Consider the following 12262-nt stretch of genomic DNA (forward strand, 5'->3'; position numbering starts at 1 on the left):
AAGTGGACTCGGTGGGGCAGAACACTCAACAAATTACAGCGCAGCGGAGGAGCGAGCGTCTACCTGCACTAAGTGGCTTTCAATCGCCGTTCACTCGGGTTGGCAAAAGAACGTGCGGCCGTCGTTTTCTTTGGAAACACAAGCCAGATCCATTTGTTTGAGCTCATCTCTCTGTTTTTTTTTTTTTTTTTTTTAAGAATGCTCACATTGTGTCAGGTGCAGGCTGAAAATCTGCCACACAGCTGTTGGAATCGTGATCTTTCGGAGGATGAATCTCCCGCGCTCCCACGGGCATTAAATAATTTCCAGCTTGTCAATCGCCAGAGTTTCTTATCACCCAGGTGCTACGGTAACTTATATAAATCTACTCTGTGGTCCAAAAATCTCCTCCCACCTGGTGGAACAGAAATAAACTATGTGCCAGTACATGCAACACCTACAAGTTGCTAATCAATTGTTGAGGTTGTGCTGAAGTCATATGAGTAATACAAGACAAATTTTTTTTTCCCACTGTCTCATGAAGTTAACTTTTCTTAAAGCGTATTTTTAACTTTAATTTAATCTGTGACCAAGCTTGTAACTTAATTTATTTGATCAATTTAATGTTCCATGAATAATGTTTAATGAAACAGTGTGCGAAGCTTTGATGTCTGCGCACGTTGTCCTCTGTAGTGGACCTTTTTAAAACCTGAATATCTCCCACCCAGTGCATACGATTGAATTAACTCCTTTTGTGCTCTTTTGAGGACATTCAGAGCTTTCCAATGATACCAAATGTGTAGGGGTGGGGCTTTGCTACCTTTGATTGCATCATAAAAGAAAATGGCTTCCCTCAGTGCAAGCAGGAAAAGTAAGTGTATAACACTTTTTATTGAACAAATGTCGGCTTTGAATGTTGTTAGCATGTTTTCTATAAGACTCTTAAGAACACATTAAAGTATTGTTTGAATTATTTTAACTGTATTTGAGCCTAGCATTGAAGTTTAAAAAAAAAATGTCCTCTGTAGTGGACACATCATAGCGTAAAAAAAAATATATATATATATATATATATTTTTTTTTTTTTTTTTTTTTTTTTTTCTTGATTGGACATTTTTTTTTTCCTGGTAGTCAGGAGGATATGTCACAAATATGAAGACATAAGCGGCATTCAAAATGGTCCTCTCCGACAACAATAATGCTACAACCCCATTCTGGCTTGGATGTGAAAATTCTTATTAGGAGTTCCGGTGCCAATTTGCTACTTATTTCGAGTCACCACCCAGTCGTGCACAGCTTTAAAATAAAAATTCCGATGATGTATTTTAAACAAGAGCTGTAAACGATTAAACCAATCATCAAAAGAGCTGCCTGTCAATTACTCATTGCAACATCTTAATATGTTATAACGAGTGTCATTTATGATGAGCGACCTTAGTACGTTTTTTGTGGTAAAAGTGTGTTCAGTCGTCGTTCTGCGGGTCACGAGAGGACTTGAAAAGTGTGCAGGCAAGGACACGTAAGGACAAACATGACACTGCAAGTCCTCCCCCTCACTTGGCAAGCACATTTTCCTCATCAGCGCCCTTCTTAACTCTCATGTTTATTCAACTCCTTCCCATCCGCCGCGCTCTTCCTCAATGATCTCATCGTCATTCCGAGACCCCTCCCCTCGCTCCTTCGACCACGACGGGGTCCCTCTCGAACCGCCACTCACGGTGGGAGGATGGCCGGCGAAAGAGCAGAGCCAAAAAGGTCAACATATCCCGCGTGTCACTCAACGCCACGCGAGGGCGAGGTATCCATCGATCCGCCCCCCCGCCGGCCCCTCTATATACCCCCCGACTGCACGTGTTTCCTGCCGTTTTTTTACGGCAACTCCAAAAGAGTCGGAAGTGTAATTAAGATGGATAGTCAATCAAGGATACCAACCGGGAGAGTCATCACAGGAAATAGGCCATGAATCAATATCAGGGACAAATTATCTTTGCAACACGCACATCAAGTTATATTAAAACTCACCTTATGTACAACAAAGTACCCAAAAAGTTCTAGAATACTTTTTTTTTTTTTTTTTTTTTTTTTACATATTCAAACATTTCTAGGAAACTTTATGAAGGATGGAAAAGGGAATCCAGTAAAACTTGGTTCAATAAACCTGTACCAGGAAGTCACCAAATGAACAGCTGACAAGTAACAACAAATGTGACTTATGAAAGAATGAAAAACAAATACACATTTATTTTTTAAACTACTTTGCCTTGGCAAACGTTCTCGTTGGATTCTATGCTTTACTAAAACAACAAATCAAAGAGTGTCCCAAGACTTTTGCATAAACTACAAACGTAGCCAGCTTGCTCCTCAATAGAAGAATTCTTACTGAAGGATTTTGTGCAAAAAGTAATTAGTGTACGACAGGCTTGATAATGTAAAAAAAAAAAAAAAAAAAGATAACATGCCCTAACTTTCACCCTTACTGCTGAGAAATTGGGCAAAAACACATTTTTATGACACAATAGAATTCATGACATAATTGAGTTCATGACATTTTCACGGCAAAATTAAACTGACTGACTGCCAGCCCAGTTCAAACGGAACTTTGCCGTCCAAAGCCGTCAATGGCAGTCAATGAGTTTCATGATGGATCATTTCGTTTTCATTACAAAAGTTGGAAAAAAACAAATGTGTTTTTCTGCAAAATGTAGTTTTCAGGACGAAATATTGCATTAAATTTGCATAATAGCCTTTTTGTCGTAGTTTCGAAGACACGACATTTTTGTAACAAATATAAAATTCTCATGACAAAATTCAGCACCATACAAAATGCATCATTTTTGTGACTTCAAGTTAGAAGTATGATGAAACATTTTCAAACAGTAGTTGCAGTGACATCGCATTTTCATGAAAAATTGTAAGATTCGCAAAATAGAGGCTTATGTTGACAACATGGCGTTTCATCATGCTCATTTAAGAAAAAAAAATGGTATTTTCATGACAAAATGTATAATTATCAATGGAAATAATGGCCTTTTGCAATCCAAACGTGTTTTTACGACAAAATGTGCTTGTCATTGTCATTTTCATAAAAAAAAAAGTTTTAATGGAAAAAATGCATTTTCATGTCAAAATATACGTTTCATTGTAAAAATATGGCTTTTTCATGACAAAATTAAGAACTGATCATAAAAGCTGGTGTTTTCATGAAACTGTTTCTTGAGCAAAGGCAGAAAATACAGCATTTTTCACTACAAAATTAAGCATTTTTATGGTAACGTATAGCTTTGGGTTGACAAAATGCAACAGTTTTCGCATACTTTAGCCAGTGTGCCGTAGTTGTTAAATAAATTAGATGATGCCAAGCTACCTGCATTGCCAATTAAAAAAAAAAAAAAAAGAATTTGCTAACTATAATGTGAATCATTTGTTTTACCGCCAAAAAATGTAAGTTGTGTTTTGTTTGTTTTTTACACTGTGCGCGACTGTGACAGCAGCCACGTGTTGAGCGTTTGTAAAGTCACAAGAGAGCCTTGTGAATGAAGACAAGCATGAATAGCAACGAGTCGAGCCAAGGTCTGCGTGTTCGAAAAAAAAAAAAAAAAAAGGACGAGCCGGCGCACTGAACTTTGAAGGTCCCCAGGAAGCCATTAAAAGCCTTAATGATTCATTTAAAGAAGGAATTTTTGATGGCAAACATTATTGGGCCACTTCTCACACTGCAGCGGGGGGGGGACAACGGACAACGGAAGAGCAGCAAGTTGACGAGACGACGTAAGAGCAGAAGACATTTTTGCTGGTTTTGGATTTGTGTCATGTGGAAACTGCTGTGGTGCGACTCACTGCTGCCACCTAGCAGAGTGTCAATAGAAGACGGTGCGCACACGCCAACAAACACACACGCTGCTTTCTTTTGACATGCTGAGATGCTTACAGCAGCAGCAGCAGCCCTGCCAGCAACAGGAGGAACACTTGCTCGCCTTCATTTTCAGTCCTTCCTGCCCGCCTGCCGCCTTCCTCCCCGCAATCCCTTTAATCCGTCGTCTACTGCTCACTCACACCAACAGTTTTCCTCTCTCTCTCTCCCTCCCATCTTATTTGTCACTCTACTTGACTTCCTTCCGCCCACTTCCTGCTTCTTGCTCTTTCCTTCAACTACTTCCCACGCCCCGTTTCGAGCTTCTTCCATGGCCATGTGGCATCCCTTACTCATTTTTTTTATGCCTTCATCCTTCCCGTTACTGCCTTCATTCCATCCTTCATCCAGGCCTTCAATCCCCTTTCCTTCCTTCTACCATAATCATCTTACTCCATCACTTCCTGTCTGCCTTCTATCACCCCCGATTCCATTTCCTCCGCCTTCCCTCCATACTTTTTTTTGCTGCCTTCCCATGCTTCCTCCCAACATTTCTGCTTTCCTTCATTACGTCATCTTCTTTATTCTACTTAACTCTTCTCTTTCCTTCGGTTTTCCTTCCTTATGTCATGTCTTCCTTCATCATCCTCCCCCTATTCCTTCCTCACATTTGTCCATCCTTTTCCAACTCACACTATCTCTACAGCGTCCGTCACCCATTTCCTTCCAAATGTTCTGCCTTCCTTCATCCATCCTTTTTTCCAGAGGTTTTGCCTTCATTCATCCCTCCATCCATTCTGCCTTCCCATAATTCCTTCCTGCTCCCTCCTACTGTTCCTTTCTACTTGTAATTTTTGTCGCATATCCATCAATACTTTCTGCCTTCGCTACATCCTTCCTTCCATTCAAACTTTGCCTCATCGCTCCCTTTCTTCCTCTAAACTGTTTTTTTAATTCCTTTTCTTTCCTCGTAACCTTTCTGATTTCCATCCTTCTTTCTTCCTCTCTACCTGTCCTTCCATGCAGCCTGTTTCCTTCATTCTTCTACAAAACTTCCCTTCCCTCCCGATCTACCCTATTCATTCCTCCCTGTGTGGCTTCTATCCTTCCAAAAATTCTTCCTGCAGCACTCACGCCCAAACATTTGTGCATAATCCCTCATCCTTTCAGTCTTCCATCCATCCTTCCTACGTTCTTTGTCCAACTTCTCTGCCATCAGTCTTCCTTCCTTCCCCCCAACCATCCTTTCTCCATCCAGTGTCATTCAGCAACACTTCAAAAAAAAAAAAAATAAAAAATAATCATGTGCCTACCTTCCTGCACAGCCTGGAAAGGGTTGTTGGGCTCGATAAGTTTGACCGAGTGGGTGATCTTCTCGCTTTGCAAGATGTCATCGTTCAGACTCAGGTCCGAGATGGCCAGCTGGAAAATCTCGTCATCCTTCACGGCGTTCTCCTCGAATATGGCACCTGTGGAATGGGCAACAAAAAAATAAAAAATAAAAAATGGTTGGTTGGTGGGAGAATCAGATTGGTGCGCGTCCACCATTTTAGGTCGTGAGAGCCTTCACAGTTTGCACGTTGGTCCGGTCATGGCGGAACCATGGACAGCGGACACTTAAGGCGCATGTGTGTGCGCGTGAGCGCGCTTGTGAGCCAAACCAAATAAATAAAAGCCCACCCCACTCTCCATCCTCTTGCTTGTCTGTTTATGGCATCACTGTCAGACAGGGCGTATATCAGTTTGGGGGGGTGGGGACGGTGTGGGTGGGGGGGAGCTTTTCCGGAAAAGAGAAGTATATTTGGTGCCCGCTGACGTGCATCAGCCAATACGACTTGGATGAAGTCCCAGTGCTGCACTAAAGCTGATGACAGAGCACCTGCTGCTGGCCCAGACTGTTGCAGCAAAATAAATAAATAAATAAATAAATAAATAAAAGTAAGAAGCAAAGCAGTGCTGCATACCCACAACACCGCTAACATGTTTGCTGATTTCACACTGCAACACCACATATGGGAGGGGTGGGGGCCGGGTGTTAAGGACACATCATGATTTGAGATGATGAGGTTAGAGGGGAGCCTGGTCCGATCTACTGGGGGGGGGGGGGGGGGGGGGGGCGGCATAACCGGTGTGCGGCGCACAAAGAGGCTCTCTATGCGTTTTGCATGGCTAAAAAGTCCACTGACGTCCTTCCTCTTTGACATGACAGTCACGTCCCGTTGGAAGTTGAGGCTTGCCGGTATAAAAGACGGGGAGCTACGCCTCATCCATTTCTGGCTATCGCAAACCCCCTCCCCTTCCCTGCCTGGAAAAAAAAAAACCAGTTGCTTCTTGTTCCAAACGTGCATTTGAGAGCAGAGACGTGCCGGTTTTAAAAGGACTCGCAAATATGCAGCAGCAGAAGCGCGGACGGCCGTGATAATTCAAGGAGGAAAGAACTTTTCAGCCCCGGAGAGGCGAACTGAACCCCGACGCAGAAATGCGCAAGCGAGCATTTCCGCCTGTGATGCGTCTCGTTTCACCTGTGCGCGCGCGCGGCTGGCTTACCGATGTGTATGATGGAGTCCCCTTTGGCCGAGTTGCATTGCAATATCCACAAGGAGAGGCAGACCAGCAGCAGCTCCATGTCGGCGTGCAGCAGCACAAGGAGATCATCCACAAATGAAAACAAAAACCCAACCAAAAAAAGAAAAAGAAAAAGAAAAAAGGAAAAAACAGGAAGGTCTACCGTTCAGCTGTCCTGGATAGTCCAACTGGTCCAAACGGATGAAGCGACCCACCACCCTCCCCCCCCTACTCCTTCACAAAATAAAAAATAAAAAGGTTTAAAATAAAAAACAGCCAGTTAGATGTCCACAGCCGCTAGAAGCAGCCACAGAAATGAAGAGTTCCGCGGGGAGGCAGCTCCGGAGAAGGAGGGGAGGGAGGGAGAGTGAGAGGGGGGGGCGGATCGGACATGCATGCGAGCCCCGGTGAGAGAGACTTGGCGCTCCCGCCCTCCTCCAGCAGCCGGTGAGGAGGAGAAGGAGGAGAGGAAGATGCGGGAGGAGGAGGAGGAGGAAGAGGAGGATGGAGAGGAAGAGGAGGAGGCGCGCGCGCGCGCACACGCTTCCAAATTATTATTGAGGCAGGGTTGGAGGGAGGGTGGTAGGTGGGGGGGAGAGAAACTCCACGCCACGGTCCTGTGCGGATCACGTGACTGCAGCGAGTGCGGCTCGCTTGTCCCGGCGAGCCGCCTAGAAAAAGACTGGAAGGAGATGGAGAAGGATGCACAACGTGATGACACACGAGCGAGAGAGAGAGAGTGAGAGAGTGGGGGGAGTGGAAGGGGGGGGGGGCACACACGCACGCACACGTCCACCACCGCCGCCGCCGCCAATGCTACAACTGTGACCAGACGTGCGTGGCGTGACAGATGCCCACGGACGCCGCGAGGACAGACGACAAACGCGAGTGGACTGTTTACTTCTGGAGAAGTTGCAACAGAAGAAAAAAGAAGAGGAAGTGGGGGGTGGGGGGGTAAAGGAGGTGAGGCTGGTGCGGAGGCTCCGGAGCACGGATGCAACACGAGGGGAGACCGGGATCACCCGCGGAAAGAGGAGAGGAGCCTCGTGACATGAAACATTTCCAGCCATCATTGTATTTACTTTCACTGGATTTTTTTTCCTTTCTTTTTTTTTTCTATGAATATGTCAGCGCACGACAAAGAAGAAGAAGAGCAATGGAGTGCATGTGCAGGACCCCCGTAGCTTTACAATTAAAGGATATTTCTCGTGTTTGTGAGCAGAACGGAAATATCTCTTAATTGTTGGGTTAATGGGGTTGAACTCAGCAACGGCGTCGATACATGGGAGGATGGAAGAAGCCGCTGGAAGAGGGGGAGAAAAAAAAAAAAAAAAAAAAAAGCACCTGTGGAGGCAAACGTCACCATCTCGTGCATCATTTCATTGTCATTTTCATGTAACAGCAGCATCATCTGTTATTCATGACATGTTCTTCGACCATTTGTTTCACGCCCATGCAGTAAACCTGCAAACTTGTTTAAAAAAAAAAGAAAAAAAAAAAAAAAGTCATACACTGCCCCCACTGGCCACAGCTGGCTACTTAATAGCTTGGTGTGCTTCTTATGTGCTCACAAAAATAGACTTTAAAAGGTGAGCAGGGGAGCTATTTTCGCACACAGACTTTGAAAATACAAATAAAAAAAAAAACCTTATTCCCTTGACACTATGCTGGATTTAGTGTGAATATTCTAAAAGCGTCCCCCCCCCCCCCCCCCCCCCCCACCCCACCACCACCACCCCAGTCGTGATTGCTTTATGAGCGATGATGCCTCCCGACAGGGAAGGAGAGGCTACAAGAATAAATGACTATACTTTCTTTCTTTTCTTTTTTTTCCCCCTTTCTCAGGCAAATTACAGCTCCACAGGCAGTGGCGGATCAATCCAGATCCATTCCAACCCGAAAGATGGACCTGGAGATTTGGGTTTGCTTTGACACGGTGTGATCAAGACATACCAGCAGAGGAGGGTGTGTGTGTGTGTGTGTGTGTGTGTGTGTGGGGGGGGGGGGGGGGTTAAGCTGATATTGGTTGCACTGATGTATGAAGCAATATGTTGTTTGACATGATGTTATTATCTGCCCGGTAGGTTGCCTTTTGTGTAAAAGGTTGCTATGCATACACACGTGGTGAACATTTGCACAAAAGGATAATGGCAATATGGCCCTGATCAACACCTGATGCCCAAATTCAGCTGGGATAGGCTCCCAAAAAATGGATTGGGTAAACTTGGACAATCATGACATTAAAAAAATAAAAAATAAAAAATACAAAAATAAAAAAAATGCAAAGATTCATCATCAGTTTGAAATGTGTATAAGCATGAAACCCAAAACCACATGCATTAATAATAGGGTTGCACAATATATATAAAAAAAATATATCGATATCAAGATATTGGCCTATGCAATATGCATATCGCAAAGACATGCAATAAGTTTGATATGGAATTTTCTGCTTTTATCTGCATTTAACCAGTCAGACTCTCATGTTTACCTGTTTGACATTTATTAACTCTTTTACTGCCACGTTATCAAAACGTTATCATTCACGTCATCCTTGAAAACATTCTATTTCATCAGATTTCGTCATGTTTCATTGTAATTTGGCAGCCCATTGAAGAGATACAACGCTGCCATCTGGTGGCCATAGTTAGTGAGTGTTTTTGATTCGACAACCCATTGACCAGGCAGCGCTGCACTTAGATGTTGCACTGCCCATTGATTAAAAAAACAAAAACAAAACAAAAAAAACGTAGTTGACGACATTAACGTTTATGGCGGAATACGTCATGATTTTATTAATCGTGATTAAACGTTTTTGGCAGTCAAAGAGTTAAACATGACAAAAAAGGAGAGAAAGACACTCAGTTGAAAGCTCACGAGGAGAGGAACTGACTGATACAATTCACTACTGCACTTTGGGGAAAAAAAAAAATCCCATCCTCACCCTCTCTTTTTATTTGGTTTCCACGCCCCTGATTCCAACCCTAATAATGCAAATGCAAAACATAGTTGGAATACAGTGTACTTAACAAAAATGTGCACTGCCATCCAATAGTTGAACATTATCGAGAGGTAATTACAATTAATTAAGAATACAATGAGTTTGATGATTTTGCCACATGAAAAAAAATATTTCATTAGATAATAAAAATGTAATTTCTTTCGGTACATGTTAAATATCGCAATAATATCAATATCGCTTGTTTTTCCAATATCGTGCAGCCCTAATTAATAGGTCAATACATATTGGGACATGGAAACAATTCTCATCTTTTTTGGCTCCACAGTGGATTTGAAATATAACCAACAAGACTTCCAGCTTTAATTTCATATGCAAGTCAGGAGAACGGCGTAGGAGCGACAACAATTTGCATATGCGCCTCCCACATCAAAAGTAATGGGACAATTGGCTGCCCGGCTGTTCCGTGGCCAGGTGGGCATGTATAGCTGCCAATGGAACCGGTTCAATTGTGCAATACTGATCATTTGACTGCTGATCAAAGAAACAGGATGAATTCTCAGGTCTTTTCGGGGAATATTATAGGCTCATATTCAACCAAATGCTTCAGAACTCGTTGGACTTCACGGTGCAGATGGACAATAACCCAATGTGTACTACGAAAGTAAACAAAGAGTTTTTAAGGCAAACCAAAAAAAATTATGCAATGGCGTCAGTAAATGTACGATAAACAGTAGAATTTTAGAAATTGTACAGTTGGGTACAGTATGGTGAATGTGCCACCACTACTCTAAACAAGTTACACTGATTATTATTATTATTGCATTCATTGAATAATAATTAAACAAATTAATTTGTCAATTATCATCCAGCAGAGGGGGACTGCCATGTTGTGCAATATCACCCTTGTTTTTCAAAATAAACAAATTTACACACACATTACAACTTTACCTGGCTCGTTAGTCCATTTCTCAAATCGAGTGTGGCCCCGCCCCTTGTGTCGACGACCATCAAGATGTGGATTTCCCCCTGTGTGTGTTAGAAACAACTCTCAGTGTGATGCACGACACAACAAGCACAATAACAAACCTATTGTTCACTTAATACCGACAAACGGACCTTTATTGTTTTCATAAATCTCACCGACTCTACCTAATGATGTGTCCGCCAGCGCAGGTCGGCTGCAACGTAATGCACTCGGCAATATTATCCTTATATTGCCGCATATGTATGTATCTGACCGAGCACGCATGCGGAGAAAGAAGTTCTCTGTTCAAATATTTATCCTGGAAAATTATTTATGAAGACGCAGGAGAGAAACAGCGCGCCCGCCGCCTGTTGCTCCGCGAGTTGGCCCGCGCGGCCGGCTCACATGCATTAATAAGCAGATTGAACATGATAGAACTACACTGATAGTGTACAATATTATGTAGTTGGAGAGTGGTGACCAATGTCCGGCGTGGGGGCCATTTGCAGGCACCACTGGACCTTTGTGTCTTTTTTCTTGCACCGATTGGTGTCAACAACAACACAGTCTTAAGCAGTGATGTCAGTAATATGACAATTAATATGAATAATATGATTTTTGCTAACAAGCAAGTAAACATGTTACAATTTCCAGACCAATAATCAGATTAAAGATATATATCCAATTAAATGTACGGTACCATTTTTATTTTTTTCATTTTATTTTTTATTTTTATTTTTTTTTTTATAATTTTTTAGCAACCTATCCATGTTAACCACTTTTTTTTAAATAAAAAGCATTTTGGTCAAGAAAAACTTTTATATTTCGTAATATTTCATAAAGCTAACATTATCAATTAACATTACTGTTTAAAAAAATGCACTTCCAAAAATTTTTTGGACATATTTATTTTGAAGTTGTAATCTAACTTAGTTACTTTTAAATCAAATCAGTAAAGCCATTAAATAACTTTTTTTTTTTAAATGTAATCAGAAAAGCAATTAAGTTACTTTTTTTAATAAAATAACTAAGTTATTTTTAAATCAAGCAATCAGCAAAGTAATTAAAGTTATTTTTTAAATTAAGTCATGAGTAAAGTTACTAAGTTACTTTTAAATCAAGTAATCAGTAAAGTAACTACTGTCATTTTAAATTAATCAATAAAGTAAGATACTTTTAAATCAAGTAATCCATAAAGTAACTACTTTAATTTTTAAATTTAGTAATCTTGAAAAATAACCAAGTTACTTTTTAAAATCAAGTCATAAAGGTAGAGTAAGTTACTTTTCTAAGGTAACCGTGGCAGCATTGCTCTTAAGTCAGTAATGGCTGATTAGCAAGCACTTGACAATATTCCTGCTCTGGTGGAAAAAGCCCAAAAAGTGGATTTAAATGACGCGAGGATGCCACAAGGAAGCAAAGCCAAGCTGTTAGTCACGGATGAGTACCACTATTGGATTAGCCACTCATTAATAGTCTATTCTTGTCGGATAAGCCCCCTTTTTTCCCCCACTTTATTATTTATTTCCCCACAGCGTCTTGCAAACGTCTGGCCGTGATTCACTCCGGCCATGTGACGCTGCCTTTACTATCCACGCGGTACATTTCAACAAAGTATCATCATCTCCCTGCTTTCAATTATTCCCTGACATATAGCCGCAGGGCCGGCAGTCTACGTGGAATGTTTACAGGGGTAATATACATGTCTCGCCACCACTGTTAGCTGCTCTCTGACCTCATCGATTCGCGCGGCTATTTTAGTGCGCCGACGTACACAAGGTGAACGGAATCGGCTGGGCGGAATGTTTTTAAATGGTGCACGAAGCGTAATTCTTCCCACAACGATGGAAAAACGACCGTAGGCTTTAATCGGCACGCGGTGTTACGATTTAATAAGCAAAGAAGAGGTTAGGCCACTGCTAGTTAAAGTAGGACAGCAGAA

General features: G+C 42.1%; 1 protein-coding gene across 10 annotated transcripts in view; it reads right to left on the reverse strand.

Annotated features, from left to right (window-relative positions):
- The window catches only part of grid1a (glutamate receptor, ionotropic, delta 1a), a 326902-nt gene that overhangs the window by 263239 nt on the left and 51401 nt on the right, over nucleotides 1–12262 (reverse strand). For 9 of the 10 annotated variants that reach the window (XM_077495430.1, XM_077495429.1, XM_077495436.1 and 6 more), the window contains 2 exons: nucleotides 10305–10382; nucleotides 5143–5298 (listed from right to left, as the gene is read on the reverse strand). In XM_077495430.1, coding sequence (XP_077351556.1) covers nucleotides 5143–5298; nucleotides 10305–10382 — 234 coding nt within the window. Of the gene's footprint in view, nucleotides 1–5142; nucleotides 5299–6376; nucleotides 7045–10304; nucleotides 10383–12262 lie in introns of those variants that run through there. The other variant, XM_077495437.1, reaches the window with a different exon arrangement.

This window comes from Festucalex cinctus, chromosome 14, assembly GCF_051991245.1.
Source record: "Festucalex cinctus isolate MCC-2025b chromosome 14, RoL_Fcin_1.0, whole genome shotgun sequence".
In the NCBI taxonomy this organism is placed as follows: Eukaryota; Metazoa; Chordata; class Actinopteri; order Syngnathiformes; family Syngnathidae; genus Festucalex; species Festucalex cinctus.